Source organism: Balaenoptera acutorostrata, chromosome 3, assembly GCF_949987535.1.
Source record: "Balaenoptera acutorostrata chromosome 3, mBalAcu1.1, whole genome shotgun sequence".
Lineage (NCBI taxonomy): Eukaryota > Metazoa > Chordata > Mammalia > Artiodactyla > Balaenopteridae > Balaenoptera > Balaenoptera acutorostrata.
This window is the reverse complement of record NC_080066.1, coordinates 101,137,511-101,158,317: the sequence shown is the minus strand read 5'-3', so window position 1 is coordinate 101,158,317 and position 20,807 is coordinate 101,137,511. Positions and strand designations below refer to the sequence as shown.

General features: G+C 35.6%; 1 protein-coding gene across 3 annotated transcripts in view; it reads right to left on the bottom strand.

Annotated features, from left to right (window-relative positions):
• The window catches only part of DPH6 (diphthamine biosynthesis 6), a 171,995-nt gene that overhangs the window by 138,908 nt on the left and 12,280 nt on the right, over positions 1–20,807 (bottom strand). The window contains exon 4 of one of the 3 annotated variants that reach the window (XM_028166102.2): positions 6,096–6,260. The exons of the other annotated variants lie outside the window; for them this stretch is intronic. Within the exon in view, the coding sequence (XP_028021903.1) occupies positions 6,096–6,260 (165 nt within the window). Of the gene's footprint in view, positions 1–6,095; positions 6,261–20,807 lie in introns of those variants that run through there. 3 annotated transcript variants of the gene reach the window in all.

Sequence of the window (20,807 nt, the reverse complement as noted above, 5' to 3'; positions counted from 1 at the left end):
AGCCCTTGGAAACAAACAAAGAAATCCCAACATTTCTTGTTACATACAACCTTGGTTTTCTGAAATATATGTAATTATGAAGATATCATTGGTCATCATTAAAGTAAAAGGTGAAAATATACAGTGTAACAAGGGCTATCAACCTCTTTTTGGTCTCCAAACACTGACAACAGATTATTCCTCATCACAACCCAGTGATGGAGCTGAGGAGGAAATACCACCCAGCTAATCCTGATATACCCACCTTGAGAATTCCACAGTATACATACACACATCTTTTTTTGTAAGCAATATTACTTATGGCTCCACCCAAATCTTGCTTGTGGCTCCAAAAGATTTTTAAATAAAATATATATTCAAAGATTTTTGCCACATTTCTCTCATGCAAGACTCACATTAAAAAAATTTCATCACATATTTCAATATCAACTTATAATAAAGAAAACTGAATTAGTAAAAAAATAATAAAATGCTGTTTTTTTCTCAGGTTCCATTCTTCTTCATTCAGCAGTGGTAATGATCTCGTCTCACATTCTACCACCTTGAAGAAATTTAAAGAAGGATTTTTTTTTTAGAGGACTGCTATAAAATTATCACTGACATTTTAATTTAAAAAAGACACGTATGTAGAATAAACAGGACATTTCCCCTAACAGTCTGCAGCGGCTGCCCCACTGCTTCTTTGTACAGTCTGGGTAAATCATGCAGGCGCTAACTAGACGGAGCAGCTGTATTTCACTGTCTTCAGTAATGTAATCTACATTTATCACTATTTTAATTAAGCGGATTCCTAATTTGGTACTTCCATTGCAAAGAAAAAATACCTTATTCGTTTTTTTTGGTAGACAGCATCTTGTCAGTCTTGGAAACCAGAATTTAATTTTAAACATGTTTCCTACTGCAACTGGCCATTATTTTAAAAAGAACTACCATATTTGTTTATTAAGAGCTTGTTCATTTTCAATCTAAAGGCTTAAACATTGGTTGCTTCTTCAAAATGATTTAAAAAGATGCTTTTGCAGTTCTCAATGTTAACCCAAGTGATATACTAAAAACAATACGTGCTTTATTATAATATTAAATTCAAGGTTATTCAAAATCAATATGAAGCACAAGTAAGAACCTTACAAGAAAAACAATGCTTTACAGAATGTTGAGAAAATTCAATTCAGTACTTCCTAGAGAAAGATTATGTTTATCATCGGGTTATGTGAAATGCCTGAATATTTAGCTAAATCCATCACTGTGGAATAAAGCAGCTTTTACGTTTTGAAGACAAGTTCTGAATTTTTAAAAATTCATTTCCCATTATTATTTGTAGTTAGAACAATTTGACTTTAAAGAATAGGTATATGAATTACTCTGAAGGTGTGCTTGTTTTAAATGGTTCACAGAGAAACAATTACTGTAATATTACATCACTGCATTAAATTGTGAATTTTAATACATATGATATCTCAAATCTTATATATCAATAAAAAAGGCCTGATGTTAAAAAAATTTTGTATTCAGCACACATTAATTGAGCATCTTTTATGTGCCAGGTAAAGAATTAAGTACTTTGTATTCAAACCAAAGTAGAACAAAGCCTTTGCACAATAGAGGGTGTGTGTGTGTGTGTGTGTGTGTGTGTGTGTACACACATATACATTTACAGTACAGTACCAAGTGATTTTTAAACTTTGTTCCTTCAAAGGGGAGGGTCTTTATTGACCCAAGTCCACTTCGACCAGAAAAGCTCCACCTTCATCTATTTTTACACGTCTTTTTTGCAGCCAGGTGAAGAAAGCAAAAGCCACTTACCTAGAAAGTAGAATAAGGGCTCTAGACTACCTCTAAGAACACAGGTAAATGAAAAGTATCCTAACTGTTCCCAGATATACTGAGGGAAAAAAATAAAAGACTCCCTTTTTTTTTGAGTTTCATTTATTATCAGTTTCACATGTTGCCAAATATTGTTTTGTGGGTAAATGTCTACTAAAGTAAAGTTAATAAACATGGCCTATTTAAGAAGTTTGGGGATGAGGTCTGCAGGGAATTGAAAGTTAATGCACCATCTCACTTTGTCAGTCCACGTTACCAAGGAATGCCATGCCAGCTTTCAGATCCACATAAATCATCAGAAGTTATGAGATCAGAATTTTTAAAGAAATCTATAGTGCATTAAATGTGTTCTAGATTTATATTAAAACTTCCCCATGTAAAACAACACCACTTACCTTCACACTGTGATTTTTGGACTGAAGTTACCATTTGAGCATCTATAATGACTTGGCCAATTAATATACATTATCTCTCATCCCTTACAAAACCTCAAAAGATAAGCTATTTTCACTCCCGTTTGACAGATGAGAAAGCAGGCTCAGACATTAAGAAATGTGTTCAATATTACATAGTGAATACAAGGAGAAGCTAGGATTTGGGCCCATGGTTTTTTTTTATTAAAATACTTTCAGAAGCAAAATAACTTAGCACATGAAATTTTTCTCTTCTAATCACAGCTAAATATCCTGCCTTCTATTACTATCATTTAACAGCTGTACATAAAGCTGTTTTACAATGAAAAATTTAGCTATCGACATATATGATCAAATAGGCTACCAAAAAAGAGAAAGGAAAATCTAAAATTTAAATCAATGCTAATTAATGACAAATACTTTAGTCATTGTGTAACTCCCTTAGTTTGAATTTAAATAATGTCATGTATAAAGCCTGGGTTACCCAATTCAGGAACAAGTAAAAGTTAAGTTCTAGGCAGCCCACTCAGGCTCTAATTAAATAGAAGAAATGAGTACAAAGGAACTAAATTATTTTTTGAAATACTCCTATTGGAACTCAACTTCAAAAAGATATTTCATGAAGAGACAGTAAAGCTTGTAAGATTCCTTCTATCTCAAATTACTCTGATGAATGTCTGATAAAACTTGAGATTTACCACTGGATAACACCAAGAGGTAGCCAATAATTCTAAATGAAAACTCAGAATGGTCTTTTGTTCCCTTTGTTTAAAGCCGCTAGTGAAAAACAAGAATGTCTGCTTAGGAAAAAGGAGTCTCTTGTCTGAGCAAAACTTAAATTTAAATATCCTGCTTCTTACCTGAATATTCCAAATCATCTACATTTATCTACTGTTCACTAAAAGACTATAGAGGGCACTGTTGCATTAGCTTTGAAGCTTTAAAATAGAAGCTGAGAAAAACGTCTAGAATGTGTAATTTCTTTAAAGAGTCAAATGCATGGTAATCTACTAAGCCTAATAAAGGGAAAAAACCAAAATGTATGTTTTTCTAAAATAGGCTGAACTTCAATGGGGCAAAAAACTTAACAAAAACAACTGTCAAATTGAGAACACCGCATTGCACACGTTTTGCATTTCCCTTTGTAGTGCTTTCATGAGAAAGGTAACTAATCATAGCACCTCCTTATCCAATGGAAACAGCACCCCGTTGCAAAATCCTCTTCACAATCAATAGGAAAACGAATGTGGCACCTCATGCAATCCTTCCATAATTCTATCAACAGAAAGAATGCAGTCTGTTTGCATACTTTTGTCTAAAAGGCCAATTCCATTTGTCCCCTCTTTGGGAAAAATGACAGCTACAGATCAATCACTCTCACATGAAAGTAAACACACTGCAAAAAAACAAAACAAAAAAAGGATCAAAATTGAAATCCTCACCTTTTTTAAACAAAATTCTATTACATGTAAAAACTCAAACTCAAAGCAAAATAGAAAAAACAAGTTTTCCTTCAGAGATATGAATTTTGTGCTATTGTGCAACAGTTCTGGGATATAAAAGAAATAAGTTATATACAACAATATTCACTAATCATATAATTACATACGGATAGCATTCAAGCTTTCCATGTATTTTCTGTCCTCTCACATCATTCCTGTTACAACTCTTTGCAACTAAATTCGATTAAGTACAGTGCCAAAGATCTTTTTTAATATATATGTTTGCAATGTATTACAATGAGGCTAGTATATAAAATACAAAGCTACTTATTACCCTACCACTTAATTTTGTTCCATTTGTTTATTCACCAAAAATTAAAATTTTTGACACAAATAATATAAATGGGAAAGGAAAATTAAATTATTTATTTTGGTAATTTAAAAATAATGTCCTGGGGCTTCCCTGGTGGCGCAGTGGTTGAGAGTCTGCCTGCTAATGCAGGGGACACGGGTTCGAGCCCTGGTCTGGGAAGATCCCACATGCCGCGGAGCAACTGGGCCCGTGGGCCACAACTGCTGAGCCTGCGCGTCTGGAGCCTGTGCTCCGCAACGGGAGAGGCCGCGACAGTGAGAGGCCCGCGCACTGCGATGAAGAGTGGCCCCCGCTTGCCGCAACTGGAGAAAGCCCTCGCACAGAGGCGAAGACCCAACACAGCCAAAAATAAATAAATAAATTAATTAAAAAAATTAAAAAAAAAAAAAAAAAAAAAAAAAAAAAATAATGTCCTGAATTGCTGAAACACTATACAGCTATAAGAATTAAAACATCATGACCAGACTACTAGAGATAATATGTAAAATGAGAAATGCATTAATATATATCAAATCATAACACCACATTAGAAGTTAGATGAATCAACATTAATAAAGGTACCATCATAAAACTAAGGCCTTGGGAATTCCCTGGCGGTACAGTGGTTAGGACTCTGCGCTTTCTACTGCCGAAGCCGAGGGCCTGGGTTCAATCCCTGGTCAGGGAACTAAGATCCCAAAGGCTGCACAGAGCAGCTCAAAAAAATAATAATAAAATAAAATAAAACTAAGGCCTCTAGTAAAGACTCCCAAGTTTCCCAGAAAAACAGTATACAACTCATTTTGTCACTCTCAAACTTCCAGAGAGATTAGCACGTTCTCTGAAATCAAAGTGCAGAACTGTGAAAGTGTTAAAAATTCTTCAATAATATGTCAACCTACTCATAAATCAAAAAGAGGGGAAGGGGCTTCAGATGGTATGTAGATTTCATTTTATTACCAAAGCCCCAGTTTAACAAGTTATTTTCAGCCAATAAAAGTCAAAAGTAAAGCATTGTTGAAGTGGCCAGCACTGACTCTAAGGCTTTAACTTATTAACTTAACCAAAATGCTACTTGAGTATTGCTCCCTTAAATTATTAATTTATGAGTTTTGCTTAGTCTCCTCCTGAGGCAAGGCAGTTTGTAGGTATATTGAGTGCATGTAAATAAACAGAAAGCTTTTATAATAGTCTAATAATACACTAAACATAATAAAACAACCTCTTCTAATGAACATTGAATGAGCAATCCTATGAACCAAGTTTATATAAATGGGCCATGTAATTTAAAGAAACTGTAAGATCCTCTAGGAAGTAAATGCACAAAACCAGAAAAATTAAACATAAGCCTATTGCTTTTCACTGATCTGATAAAATGCATACAACAGAATCAAAGTGCTGCTGTGACTATGAAGAGTATGTCACACGCAATTTCAAAGAAATCTAAGAGAAATGTCGTGAACTATGAGAAAATTTATTTGCAATATTGTTCTTCATCTACCATAAGGATGATTGAAGAAAGAAAGAAAGAAAGAAAGAAAGAAAGAAAGAAAGAAAGAAGAAATAAAGAAAAACAGGTAATGTCTTTAATATTCAGGATATTTAAGTAGATATTTTAGTTTCCTATTATAAAAAGAAATGTAGCATACTAAAATCAATTTTGGTTTACTCTAATTTATGCAAAGCTTGACTGTGAGCAATAGCTGCTAAAAGGATGCAGCATTGTTGATTCATATACAAGCATTTTACTTAACTACACTGGATAATAGCAGTGCTCCTAAAGGAGTATAAAAAGCAAAGTGATTAGCAGTCATTACTGTTAATTAGTGCTCACATTACATTCCTTGGGATGAATCTCCTTTAAGTTGAATACATGGAAAGTTTATTTTTGAAGGACTGCCAAACCTTGCCTAGGTAAGTAGTGGAATAAGCCGTCAACTACCAGTAAGCAAAATAAAAAACAGGGACAGATCAGCATCCAATTAGTATGTCTAAGTTTTTAAACAGGAAAAGGGTTGAGGAGAATGAGTAAAACTGGAAACTCATACTTCACATTCTGCAATCTCACTGATAAAAGGAGGAAATGGTGTGTTTATCAAACTTGCTGTGAGCGCACAGTTCATTCAGAGTCCTGTAAACAATCGCCTGGCTGCCCACTTCCAAATGCATGTGAAAATCTTTGAGATTCAGAGCGTCATATTCAGCAAGCAAGGTCACTCTAGTGATGCCCTGGAAATGGGAAATTAGGAAAACGTGGCAATCAGAGGTTTAGGGCTGACCAGAAAAAGCCCTGAGGCTGGCTCACCATCTTTCACCACCAGTCAGGCTGTCTCTGCCTATTCAGTATTAACACAACAGGGCTGCAAGTGAATGAAAAGAACCCCACACACCTAACTGGGACATTGGCTTTCTTGTTTAGAAAATGATAGGCATTTGTCACAGAAGGAAAAAACAAACAAACAAACAAAAAACCCCCTCAAACACAGCTTTCAAGAACCAGCTCTAAAAAGAAAAGAAAAACAGGCTCCTGATGAACCTTCAGTAAAGGACCTGGGGAATGGCGACATCCTGTTGATTACCAGGTTTCCTTGACTCCTATACCATTCTGTGCATTTTAAGATGGAGGCCAAATCTTCAACAAAGAAGCTTCAAAAGCAATGCATGTTCATTAGAGGAAAGAATCAAAAATTCCAATGTGCAAAAATTACACCAATGCTCTTAATACTTTCCATATACAGACTTAAAAATTTATCCTTCAGGGCTTCCCTGGTGGCGCAGTGGTTGAGAATCTGCCTGCCAATGCAGGGGACACGGGTTCGAGCCCTGGTCTAGGAGGATCCCACATGCCGCGGAGCAACTAGGCCCGTGAGCCACAATTGCTGAGCCTGCGCTTCTGGAGCCTGTGCTCCGCAACGGGAGAGGCCGCGATAATGAGAGGCCCGCGCACCGTGATGAAGAGTGGTCCCCACTTACCACAACTAGAGAAGGCCCTCGCGCAGAAATGAAGACCCAACACAGCCATAAATAAATAAATAAATAAATAAAGTACTTAAAAAAAAATGTATCCTTCAGATATTTTTCTATGCATATATTTGTACAAATACTTACACAAAAATGTAATTATACCATACAGAGTATCTGGTACTCCATTTCCTCCTCCTAATAATATATATAGATATATATCTGCAACTTCAGTTTTGATCCTATACAGCATTCCACTGTATGGATACACCATAATTTAGTTTGCCAGCCATTTCTAAATCTTTCAGTACAACTTTATTTCCTTAGAATATATCCCCCAAAGTGGAAGGGCTGGATAAAGAGACAGTATATTTTTTGTTTTCTGATGAGTTCTGCCAAATTACACTCAGAAAGGCTGAACCAATTTCTAGGGCTGTTGGCAGCACATAAGAGTACTCACTTCCCCAAAACCAGTATCATTTCTTAATCCTGCCCAAGTGATAGCTGCATTTTTGAGTTAGTGAGGTTGAACATTTTTTGGCTATTTGAATTTCTTTCTCTGTGAAATGCCTGTTCATATCCTTAGCCCATTTCTCTATTTGCAGACCAGCTTTTAAACATCCAAAAAAAAAGTGATGAAAAGAACTCATCAAATGCTACTTTACGGGATCACCAAAAAGAGATTATTTTAAAGACAAGATGGCAATTGTATGGACACTAAAACACCCTATTAGGATTGGTAACTGAACACGTAGTTATTTTACAGCATATTATATTGTAGAAGAAGACTTCCCAACCCACCTAAAAAGAAAAAGAAAAATTAAAAACTGAACTGGTTTAACAGATAACTAATAAGAACGTGCTGTATAAAAATAAAATTCAAAAAAAATAAAAACTGAACTGGTTTTGCAAATATTATTTCAATGAAGATATCTTTGCTTTCCATAAATGTAGAAGCTATCACACCAAGGTGGCATCATCAGCAATTCTGTTGCTGTTATTATCTTTTTTCTTTTCTGTTATTCCAGGAAAAAATTTGAACACAAAAAAATTTGAAGTACCTTATTAGCTACTTAAGTCAAGGAAGGAGGCTGTAACTGTAAATGATAGACAAGTTCCTCATGCTATTATCCTGGATCAAGGAATCAATAAAATGTGTCATTCTTGAGAAAAGTACTAAATATAAGAAAAAAAATGAAAACTGCCCTCCTTCCCTAAAAAGTCCATTCAATTTAGGGCCTTTTCTCACAGAATCAAGAAACTGACAATGCAGCCAAATATACCAATTACTAATTCATCTTCAGAACCAGGTTTAGATTAGAATGTAATTTCAAGCTACAGATCACGTCTTTTCTTTTTCAAACAATAGCCTAAAAACTTGAAAAGCTGTTACCTAGACCAGTGCTTCTCAAACCAAGTTAAGGACCACTTTTTAAAAAAAGATTTCCAAACCTTCAAAGACCAACACTTTTGTAAAATGCAATTAAAATGAATTACAAAAAAAAAATTAAAAAGATAAAAAACACAAGGCCAAATTTTTATTATTAGATTCAACAAATATAAAATTACTCTCAAATTACTATAAAAGTTTCTAAATACTTACCTTCAATTTCTATAAATAGCTGACCTTGAGCCAACAGCAAACACTTCTTCGACTAGCACCAGCCCCTAGACCATACTCTGAGTAGCAATAATCTAAAACTATTCTGAGAGCTTTGAAATGAGATGAGATCGCAGATGATAGATCAATTTAATCCAAGACATAATAACTCCACCTCCCCTTATCAAACCACATACCTGCCCCCTCTGTCTCACTGCTAATTCACACATGCCTTATTGGTCTATATATGTATTATATATGTATTGTTATATGGTAATATCTGCATGAATTAACACATATGTAATGCTGGGAGGCAGCAGAACACAGTGATTAAAAGTACATGTTCTACTTTCTAGCTGTGTAACCTTGGACAAGTTACTTAACCTCTGTATCTCAATGACATATCTGTAACACAGGGATAATAAACCAGGGTTGAGGTAAGGATAAATTAGAATATAATGTGTAGAGATTAGGACAGTGCCTGGCAGGTAGTGCTACATGAACAATAGCAACTATAATTACAATAAGACAAAAATAATTGAAAAAAAATCACATGGCTCTGGGCTTTCTAACAATCAATATAAAGAAGAAACTAAAATGAGTTGCGTGATTTAGTGTTCATACAATAAAAACCGTCTTAATAGTTATAGTAAGGCAAACCATTATAAAGACTAAGTCCTGAGAGAAATTTCACCCTTGGATCGTTATAAAGTTGAACATGCAATATGGTGAAAATCTTCAACAGCATCCCTAGGGCAAATACACAATGACAAATTCTGCACACCTCTTATGGACAAGGCACCATAATGAACACTGCAGAGTATCCAAAGTTGAAAAACACAAAGTTGTGCCTTCAAGAGGCTATAAACTGACAAGGAAGATATAATACATATGCAAATAATGATGTAAAACAAGGCATAATGTAATAACAACCCAAAAAAGTAACTAAGCACAACAGAAATTCAAAAAAAGAAAGCTACATTTGAGAAAATCAGGAACACTGCTTTTTGTATCCCTATCCTTTTCTCTTTCAACATAAAATCCAAAGGCTTATTAAGAACCATCCAGAACACACACAAGGTCCAAGCCTGTTGGCCCTTCTCTGGTCATCATTTCCTACCTGAAATTATAAGATGCCACTTTTCACTCTATTATTTTTGAGATCTTAATATTTTTCTTGAGAAATGCCTGACATCCCCATCTGCTCTCAGGTGCTACCTCCATGGTACTTTCCTCTTCACTCTTTGGAAGCCACAGAAACTCCCTCTGATCTCAGAGCACATAGCTCAGTGGACAGTAGATTCCTAACCTGAGTAGTCATGTGTACGTACCCCTAGGCTACAAGGCTTTCTGAAACTGATGGTTAAAATAGTAGTTCTTAAACTTTTGAAAAGAACAGATCGCTGTGAGTCTATGATAAAAATTTGGACCTCTCCCCAGAAAAATTTACATTCACAAAAAATTTGCACAAAATTTCAGGGTTCAAAAACATCTCTCCCCTCTAAATTAAGAAATCCTGTCTTATCAAGTTATTTTGCACTGAAGTCCACTAGCCTGATTCCTACTAGCTTTCTGTGATCAAGCCCAGGTTATATGACCACTCAAAATCAGTACAAGTTGGGTGAGGGTTAAGAAGTCACAAAAATGACTGTGAAACCAATAAAAATCATTAAAGGAGGGAAACTGTGAAAGGCTCAAAAGGGAAGACCACGGGTTATGTACCAAGTGATGATGATTCTTCCTCCTCTCCTCACCACCTTGCAAAATTAGTATGTAGGAAAGAATCCACAAGGGAACTGGTTTTAAAAGAGACCACAGACCATTTCAATGGCTCTAGAACCAATCTTATAGTAGGCAGCAAAGTATTTTGCACAAGGAAGGGAAAATAAATATCTGATAAATAGTTCTGCCTCTTCTGATTTGTCTCTATTTTTATAGAAATCTATAGGAATCAATATTAGCTAAATTTGGTGAAGGTTAGATAGACTCAGATTAGTAAGTCTAATTTAACAACTGCTCATTGAGCACCTACGCTGTGCAAGTACACAAAGTGACCACATGCCTCAGCACCATAGATTCTATGAATAAGGGTAGGAAAATTCTGCTGGCATTGAGAGGTAATTGCTCTTATATACAGGAGTGCACATAATTGTCCCATTTTACTGCCTCTGGACATTCTAAGAGCCATTTTTAAAATCTGTTAATTCTTTACATACTATTTCAAAAGTAAAAATTCTCTAAATTTAGTTCATTAACCCTCAATGAAAGTCCTTGCTTAAGGCTTTTTACAAATGAGTTAATAGCAAATATACTGCTTCAATTTTAAAAATAAGCATAGTTTAATCCTAAAAGAACACGCCAAAATAATTTTTAATGGAAAAAAAAGCATCTATTAATAAGAACCTTTGTCATCTTTGGGTTCACTTCTTTATCTTCTTTTGAAACAATCCATGCCTCAGTTTACTCATATAGGAAACTAGACAGAAAACATTATTTCCACACATCTCTTGGAAGGTTGAACTATCTGACTGAAAGAGTCTAAAAAAGACTCAGAGGGCCAAAAATTATAGGCAACAAATGTAGTAGAATAAATTCAATCCAATATATAATATAAATTTGCCCCCATTAAAACCTCTTTCACAATTTGAACGATTACCATTCTTTTTCTTCTCTGCATTAATGTACTAATAAAGTCAAGAGGAATTACACTCATCTCCATGCCAACTTGCAGCTACTACTTAATATTAATATACTAATGGAAATTGTATGCAATGAAAAAAACGGACTTTATTTAGCTGTACTGGATTATTTTGGAAGCTAGAGAATAAAGGAGAAAGAAAATCTGAGACTGACATGAAGTTGACAGGCTTTAAAAAAAAAGTAACTTATACAGCATCTTTTTTTCTAGAAACCTAAAGAGGCTCTCATATATTTTCTCATTTATTCTCAAAACAGATAAAAAGGATAAAAGGAAGATATATTCAAATTTTACAGATGGAAAAACTGAATTCCAGAGGAGAATAGTTGAACACAATGCCTGTATAGTCCATAAGAAATAAAAAAGAACGAAATACAATCCTTGCCCCTTGAAGTAATTATAACCTTTAAACAAAAACCCACAACAAAAACAAATTACACAACAAAACAGAGCCAGTAGCTCTGGATATCAAGATAGATTAAGTACTGTAAGAGAAATACAATGTTACATGAAAGGTCCAGAGAGGAAGATATTACATTCAGTGGGGGCATATCAAGGAAGACATCAAGAAGGAGATGCCATGTTAAAGAAGGAATTGGAGAGGAAAGGTTATTTCTTAATAAAACATAGCACTCAGCAGGAAAGACAAGGACTATATGGGGAAGAATGAGTTCTGACAATAGTCTAGTGCAGGTGGAACACAGGTTCTATGTGGGGGAATACTGGGAAAATATGAAAGATAAGATGAAGTCATACTGCAGAGCACCTAGGGGGTCAATGGTAAACAGCAAAGGTTTCTGATGAGGAGACAAATGTGACTGGATCTACACTCTGGAAAGACTAACCTGGCAGGAGTTTGCAGGATACATTATAGAGTGTGAGAGAGTGGAGAAAGACCATGGTAATTTGAATCCCACCTACATGCATGACTATTATGTTAAAAGCATTAATATCATACATTGTGCTTCCCTGTAGGTGCTTTTATTTAGAGTCAAGAAATATGATGGACTATTTTAGCTGATGTGTACTACATATAACCCTATGAAGAAAATGTAAAAGGACCATCAAGACTAACATTTATTAAGAGTTAATCTTGATTAAATGAACCCAGATTGATATAAAGAACCTTCTATACCATCCTATACCAGATTAAAGAGATGACAAAGATAGGGTGCTGCAAAATTGAGGATCACAATATTTGTAATAGATAGCTATTGTAATTCATTTGATTATCAACAGTGCCCAGTGAAAGCTGAGTAGATTAGCCATGGAACTGTCAGTTCACAAGGTACCTTACATAGACTCCTTGTCACTTTTTATTTAAATATTACCATCAAGCCCTATCAACCCACCTCTTCAATGTCCTCTCTTCAGCTTTCCCACTGGTACTCCCCCAGTTTAGATCCTCAGAACCTTTCAGCTAGCTGAGTATCTCAGTTTCCAATTTGAACTCATCTCCAGAATTCCACTTCCCTAATCCATTTCTTACATTATTAGTGGTTCAACCTAATGGTCTTGAAGTTCCCTTCAACCATATAATTCTATGTCATTTCTTTTGCAAAATCCTTCAAGGTAGTGGCTTTCAAACTTGTTTGACCATGACAATTTGTTTAACAGTAAGAAACACATATATACATGTAATGTTAACAGCCTAGCATGCACACACACACACTTGCGCATGTTTCCCAAAATAATAATTAAGCTTACTACATACACTGCATTTTGATATTTTCTATTTTATTCTAGCCTCTTTCATTTAAGGAAAAAGATGTGACCACCAAACTGAGTTTGGAAAATACCGCCTTAGGGACTCTTCACTGCCTGAACTTGGTCTAAAATTTAAGACACTCTTTTTTGTGGCTTCAACCTACCTTTCCAGACTTATTTCCCACTACTCCTTGAACTCTTGAGCTCTAGCCAAATTGAACTATTTCCCTAATATATATCTCATGATTTCCTGCTTCCATGACTGTGGCTAAACTATGCCCTTAATTTGCAACATTCTCTTAGTCATTTTCCATGCTTGCCTTTGTCAAAATTGAAACAACCTTTAAGGATATCAAATGTAACTTTCCCTGTAAAGCCTCTCCTGATTCCCCAACACAGGGGACTTTTTTCTCCTCTGAATCCCCAAGCCTATTAAATGCACACTCTAATGGCAACTCTACATTATATTAGTTTCTTTGTGTATATGTCTTATCTCATTAGGGTCTGTGAAAGCAGAGACTACGTCTTGTACATTTTTTTACTCTACAGTAGTGGTACATTATAAGCATCCAATTAATGTTTGCAAAATGAATGACATAAGAAAAGTCTCTAAATGGTAGTAGTATAGGTTAAAGTTAACAGGAAAAGTCAAGGTCAACTAACACATCCCTTTGATTCACTCAATTTTTTCTCACATGTCACAGAACAAGCCCCTATTAAATCATTTCTTACCAATAAAAAAGATAAGCTCTAAATATTTATTGATATTATCATTGATTTTATGGCTACTTTATGATTTAGGCACTACAAACTTGCTGAATGAAGACATTCCCTACTTAAAAGGGAAAGTTGACATAAAAGTTCAGTTCAAGACCTATCATATTATTGTGTGACCACCAATAAAGTCTTGTGTAACAAAAAATGTAAAGATAACAATAAAGGAATAAAGTAATTTATACTTATAAATCTTTGTAACGTGTTCTCAGTCATTTAATAGAGAACATAACAAAGACATGGTAAACAACAGGTCTAGAAATGAAATAATAGACTGTAGGACAGCAACATACACCTAGCATCTTAGACAACACAACTCCAGAAGTAGACATCAACAAAAGGTTTCTTAAAAAATAAATAGTAGCATAGTCCAAAAAGTTAATAGGACACAAGCATCAGAGGTTGAAAAGCATAAAAGCAAGAAATTTGAAAGACAAGACAAACATACCCAACATACTTTAAAATATATAGAGTAGATGATAAGATAGAAAAAAATCTATAATTCGTAGAAGAAAGGAATACAAGGACATAAAAGTTAGTCAGTTGGTAAATTTATAGAGAGGCAATGAATCAGGCAAAAGATAAAAAGGAAGAGTATATAAGTGCATGTGTAATATACACACACATTCATTGATACTAAGTGGGGAAAGTTCAAAGTTGAGGAGACAGAACGATAGTTTTGCTAGAATGAAGGAGTCACGTTTTCCAGACTTTAGGGGAAATCTATAGATGAAGACTCTAGACCTGTGGTAAGTTTACAAACTGTAATCATTGATGAGTATGATCCAACATTTTATTTCCGGACAGATCATCCATCATGTACTTTCTCATGCATAGTTGACTTTATCATTGAAAGGGCCAGAGATGGCACAGCCTCAATAAAGCCACACCTGGGAGTCAAAATGACACTGGCCTGTGCTAATTCCGAGTTCTCCTATTTGGAGTCCAGAATCAATATTAGCAAAGCATTTCTTGTGCCAAGGGATTAGGCTTAACGTCCAAAATCTTGGGAACCAACAGGGCTTGAGGCAAGCTGTGCAATGCTGAAGAGCCAAAAGCAATCTGTACAGGACTATGGGCCTGTTTAATTAGCACTATGGGTTCTCCCTGAAAATCTTAAGGCCATCTTATATGTGCCTCCCGCTCTAAACCCTTTGGATTTGCCTCAAGCCACCCAATTATCTAGGGTTTTTCCCTGAGATCCAAAGTGAAAAGAGATCCACAAAGTAATTTTCCACCATAATAAGCAGGTTTTCTAAGATATATATACCAAAAATAACTTGAAAAAGTGTCTGCTTAGCATTTTTATAAAACATTCTGCAGCTGGAAATTATTCTTGGTACACTTAATGGTGACACTGCTAAATCTGATAGGACACCCTATTTTGAAAAGTTTCACTATGATGAATAAAAGTTCTATTCTATGAACTATGAATAAAAGTTTCACTTCTATTTAAGCTTCTAAATGAAAAAACAAAATAAAATGAATTTGCCAATGGTTTTACATCATATTTATAAACAATGTTGTGGCTCCCCTGCATTAGATAAATTATTATATAAAAGACAATTCGTTAAATTTTGGACTAATTTGTTCAACTATCCTTTAAACGTCATCCATATGCCAGGAACATAGCTGGACACTAGAGATATAAAAATGAAGAGTACTGAGATTGTCTTTGAGGGTCTCACAGTCTAGCAAGAGACAATCATATAAACAATCCTAGTATTGATAATATCCTAAGAAGCACAGTAGAGGTATGGATAAGCTGCCAAGGAAGAGACAGGAAGGTGAATTAGAGCCAATTCCACAGAAGGGTATGAAGCAACAAGAGATTCTTCAGGAGAACAAAGAGATAAAGGCGTAGAAAAGCATAGGCAAAGACTCAGATATGAAAAAGCAATCTCCTGGAAACCTAATTAGTTCATTATAACTCAAACCCAGAAGCTTGGGAATGTGGGAATGGCAGGATCAGACAAGCAGGCTTGCAAGGACCTCTTCCTAAAGAGTCTTTTTTTGCCAGGCTAATGTGTTTGGACTTTATCTTAAGGGTGGGTTATTTAAGTATGTATGCAGATCAGCTGATGACAATGTGGTAGCAAGGCTGGAGGGTGCACAAGGCAATATTGAAGGCAAGTGGACCAGTTAGAAGACTTGCATAGTATAGATAAAAAAAACATTTATGGTGGGAATGAAGTCAAAGGGTCAACTTCAGAAGTCATAGAAGTAATATCAAAAGGTCTTGTAGATCAAATGGTTATGGTTGGGGTGGGAGGCAACTGAGAGAAAGTGGAAGTCTGGTAGTGAGGCCCCAGGTTAGACTTAGGTGATGGCGTAAATGACGATTTTTTTTTTTAAACATCTTTATTGAAGTATAATTGCCTTACAATGCTGTGTTAGCTTCTGCTTTATAACAAAGTGAATCAGTTATACATATACAATATGTTCCCATTTCTCTTCCCTCTTGCATCTCCCTCCCTCCCACCCTCCCCATCCCACCCCTCTAGGTGGTCACAAAGCACTGAACTGATCTCCCTGTGCTATGCGGCTGCTTCCCACTAGCTATCTATTTTACATTTGGTAGTGTATATATGTCCATGACACTCTCTTACCCTGTCACATCTCACCCCACCCCCTCCCCATATCCTCAAGTCCATTCTCTAGTAGGTTTGTGTCTTTATTCCCGTCTTGCCACTAGGTTCTTCATGGCCTTTTTTTTTTTTTTTCCTTAGATTCCGTATATATGTGTTAGCATACTGTATTTGTTTTTCTCTTTCTGACTTACTTCACTCTGTATGACAGACTCTAACTCCATCCACCTCATTACAAATACCTCCATTTCATTTCTTTTTATGGCTGAGTAATATTCCATTGTATATATGTGCCACATCTTCTTTATCCATTCATCTGTCGATGGACATTTAGGTTGCTTCCATGTCCTGGCTATTGTAAATAGAGCTGCAATGAACATTTTGGTACATGACTCTTTTTGACCTATGTTTTTCTCAGGGTATATGCCCAGTAGTGGGATTGCTGGGTCGTATGGTAGTTCTATTTGTAGTTTTTTAAGGAACCTCCATACTGTTCTCCATAGTGGCTGTATCAATTTACATTCCCACCAACAGTGCAAGAGTGTTCCCTTTCCTCCACACCCTCTCCAGCATTTATTGTTTCTAGATTTTTTGATGATGGCCATTCTGACCGGTGTGAGATGATATCTCATTGTAGTTTTGATTTGCATTTCTCTAACGATTAATGATGTTGAGCATTCTTTCATGTGTCTGTAGGCCATCTGTATATCTTCTTTGGAGAAATGTCTATTTAGGTCTTCTGCCCATTTTTGGATTGGGTTGTTCGTTTTTTTGTTATTGAGCTGCATGAGCTGCTTGTAAATCTTGGAGATTAATCCTTTGTCAGTTGCTTCATTTGCAAATATTTTCTCCCATTCTGAGGGTTGTCTTTTGGTCTTGTTTATGGTTTCCTTTGCTGTGCAAAAGCTTTTAAGTTTCATTAGGTCCCATTTGTTTATTTGTGTTCTTGTTTCCATTTCTCTGGGAGCTGGGTCAAAAAGAATCTTGCTGTGATGTATGTCATAGAGTGTTCTGCCTATATTTTCCTCTAAGAGTTTGATAGTGTCTGGCCTTACACTTAGGTCTTTAATCCATTTTGAGTTTATTTTTGTGCATGGTGTCAGGGAGTGTTCTAATTTCATACTTTTACATGTACCTGTCCAATTTTCCCAGCACCACTTATTGAAGAGGCTGTCTTTTCTCCACTGTATATGCTTGCCTCCTTTATCAAAGATAAGGTGACCAAACGTGTGTGGGTTTATCTCTGGGCTTTCTATCCTGTTCCATTGATCTGTATTTGTTTTTCTGCCAGTACCACACTGTCTTGATTACTGAAGCTTTGTAATATAGTCTGAAGTCAGGGAGCCTGATTCCCCCAGCTCCATTTTTCGTTCTCAAGATTGCTTTGGCTCTTCGAGGTCTTTTGTGTTTCCATACAAATTGTGAAATTTTTTGTTCTAGTTCTGTGAAAAATGCCTGTGGTAGTTTGATAGGGATTGCATTGAATCTGTAGATTGCTTTGGGTAGTAGAGTCATTTTCACAATGTTGATTCTTCCAATCCAGGAACATGGTATATCTCTCCATCTATTTGTATCATCTTTAATTTCTTTTATCAGTGTCTTATAATTTTCTGCATACAGGTCTTTTGTCTCCTTAGGTAGGTTTATTCCTAAATATTTTATTCTTTTTGTTGCAATGGTAAACGGGAGTGTTTTCTTAATTTCATTTTCAGATTTTTCGTCATTAGTGTATAGAAATGCAAGAGATTTCTGTGCATTAATTTTGTATCCTGCTACTTTACCAAATTCATTGATTAGCTCTAGGAGTTTTCTGGTAGCATCTTTAGGATTCTCTATGTATAGTATCATGTCATCTGCAAACAGTGACAGCTTTACTTCTTCTTTTCCGATTTGGATTCCTTTTATTTCTTTGTCTTCTCTGATTGCTGTGGCTAACACTTCCAAAACTATGTTGAATAATAGTGGTGAGAGTGGGCAACCTTGTCTTGTTCCTGATCTTAGTGGAAATGGTTTCAGTTTTTCACCATTGAGGACAATGTTGGCTGTGGGTTTGTCATATATGGCCTTTATTATGTTGAGGAAAGTTCCCTCTATGCCTACTTTCTGCAGGGCTTTTATCATAAATGGGTGTTGAATTTTGTCGAAAGCTTTCTCTGCATCTATTGAGATGATCATATGGTTTTTCTCCTTCAATTTGTTAATATGGTGTATCACATTGATTGATTTGCGTATGTTGAAGAATCCTTGCATTCCTGGGATAAACCCCACTTGATCATGGTGTATGATCCTTTTAATGTGCTGGTGGATTCTGTTTGCTAGTATTTTGTTGAGGATTTTTGCATCTATGTTCATCAGTGATATTGGCCTGTAGTTTTCTTTCTTTGTGACATCTTTGTCTGGTTTTGGTATCAGGGTGATGGTGGCCTCGTAGAATGAGTTTGGGAGTGTTCCTCCCTCTGCAATATTTTGGAAGAGTTTGAGAAGGATAGGTGTTAGCTCTTCTCTAAATGTTTGATAGAATTCACCTGTGAAGCCATCTTGTCCTGGGCTTTTGTTTGTTGGAAGGTTTTTAATCACAGTTAATGACGATGTTTTTAACTAAGAGGGAAATACAGAAAAGTGAGCACGTTTGTGCAGAAAGATAATGAATAAGTTTTGAACTTGTGGAGTTTACCATGCCTACAGGATGTTAAGGTGGAGAAATCATGAGCAACTGAATATATAGGTCCTAGAGTATAAGCTTACTATTGTAGCTCCAATGGTCAACTATTTTTGAAAGAAGCCAAGAAGGAAGGAAGAGAGGGAGGGAGGAAAGAAAAGAAGGGGGGAGGGGTGGGGAGAAAGGGAGGAAGATCTCAAAAGAAGAACCATTTAGAATGGTTCTCAAGTTTGTAAGCAGTTGGAACCTATTTATTCTCAGGAAACTTGTTACTCTTTACCCCCTGCCACAGTTCAGCCTTCTAGCGGCAACAGCCTGCTTTATATGTGGAGACCTACCCTTCCAACAGTGGGTTCTGTTCTTCCCACAGAACCACAGTAGATGTGGTTACAGCAATCACAACTCAGTCTCTTGCTCCACGAACAGCACAGGACCTAGGCCTGTCCAATCAAATGAAATCATTTTCTCCCAACAACAACGCATTCATGATGATACGTGTCAGGCCACTGAGTGACAATGAAACATAAGTGGATTTTCCCTCTAGCTATTTAAGAAGATTAGAGCTTTTCCTACTAGGTAGGAACTAGAAAGAATGTAACTGTGAACCATCTTCTAACTACAAGGGTCCAGACTGAGAATAGAATCAAAAGAAAAGAAAGGCAAGAGATAAAAACAGCCCAGCAGGCGGGTTGGTCATATAGTTTGTATCCTGTTTCTAATCTACTTGAAGCTAAACTTATCTTTAGGTCATAGTCAGTAAATTCTCTTATTATTTAAACTAGCTTGAACATTACTTTCTGCTCCTTATAATCAAAAGAATTCTGACCAATACAAAGAGTAAAGTAGCAATTGATGTTTTCTAAAAATTTTAAATTAAAATCCAGTTTTAAAAAATAAGTTTTTCACAAGCCTGTCTATCAATAGTAAATATTCTATCTAAAAAAGAAAAAAGATCATTATTCACTTATTGTTGTATTCAAATTAGAATACAAGTGTCCACTAGGTAATTTAACATCATATTTAACATCATCAATACCAAGATAAAATGCCTAATGCAAAAAGGAACATGAAAGAAGAAAAGTACCAAAGATTAGAAGAGGAAGACTGAAATTGAATACTCAACTTTGGGAAGAATATTAAATGAATTCCATTGGAATGAAATTAAGAAAGATTTCTGGATCAAGAGATTCCATTAAAATGAAAACAAAGTTATAATCTCCAAAAACCAAAGAAAACAGGGGGGAGACACCAATGGAAAAGGAATTGCATTTAGTTTTCTTGAGTCAGAAAGCAGAAGAATAAGGAACAACAACTGATAAATCAACAGAGGAAGCTGTAACCTACTGTTTGTATGGAAGAGAAGAAAGTCAAGAAAGGAACCAAACGAGGCCACATTATTCTGAACTCTAGGTATAACAAGGATGAAATGTGAGGCTGGAAAAACTCTAATGTCAAAAGCATTCACAGTCAGCTTTCCTCTTGCCTTATGCTTAGATATGAACAAGCAACCGAGACATCTGAGAAAAGCCTACAACATGAAAGAGAAAGAAACATGAGAAAAAAAAACCCAAAGAAAACATGAATATTTTAGGGAATGAAAGATAATGTTTAAAATCTCTAATCTGTATTTTAAAATGGATGTAGGGACGTTATATCTATAGAAGAAAAAACAGATTGTTATTAAAAAAGGGACAACCAATAAACAAGTTCTTGGCTACTGAAAATACGATTGCTAAAATAAAAAGAAAATTTCAACAAGAAAGTAGGGCATTTAAAATGGAAACCTCAC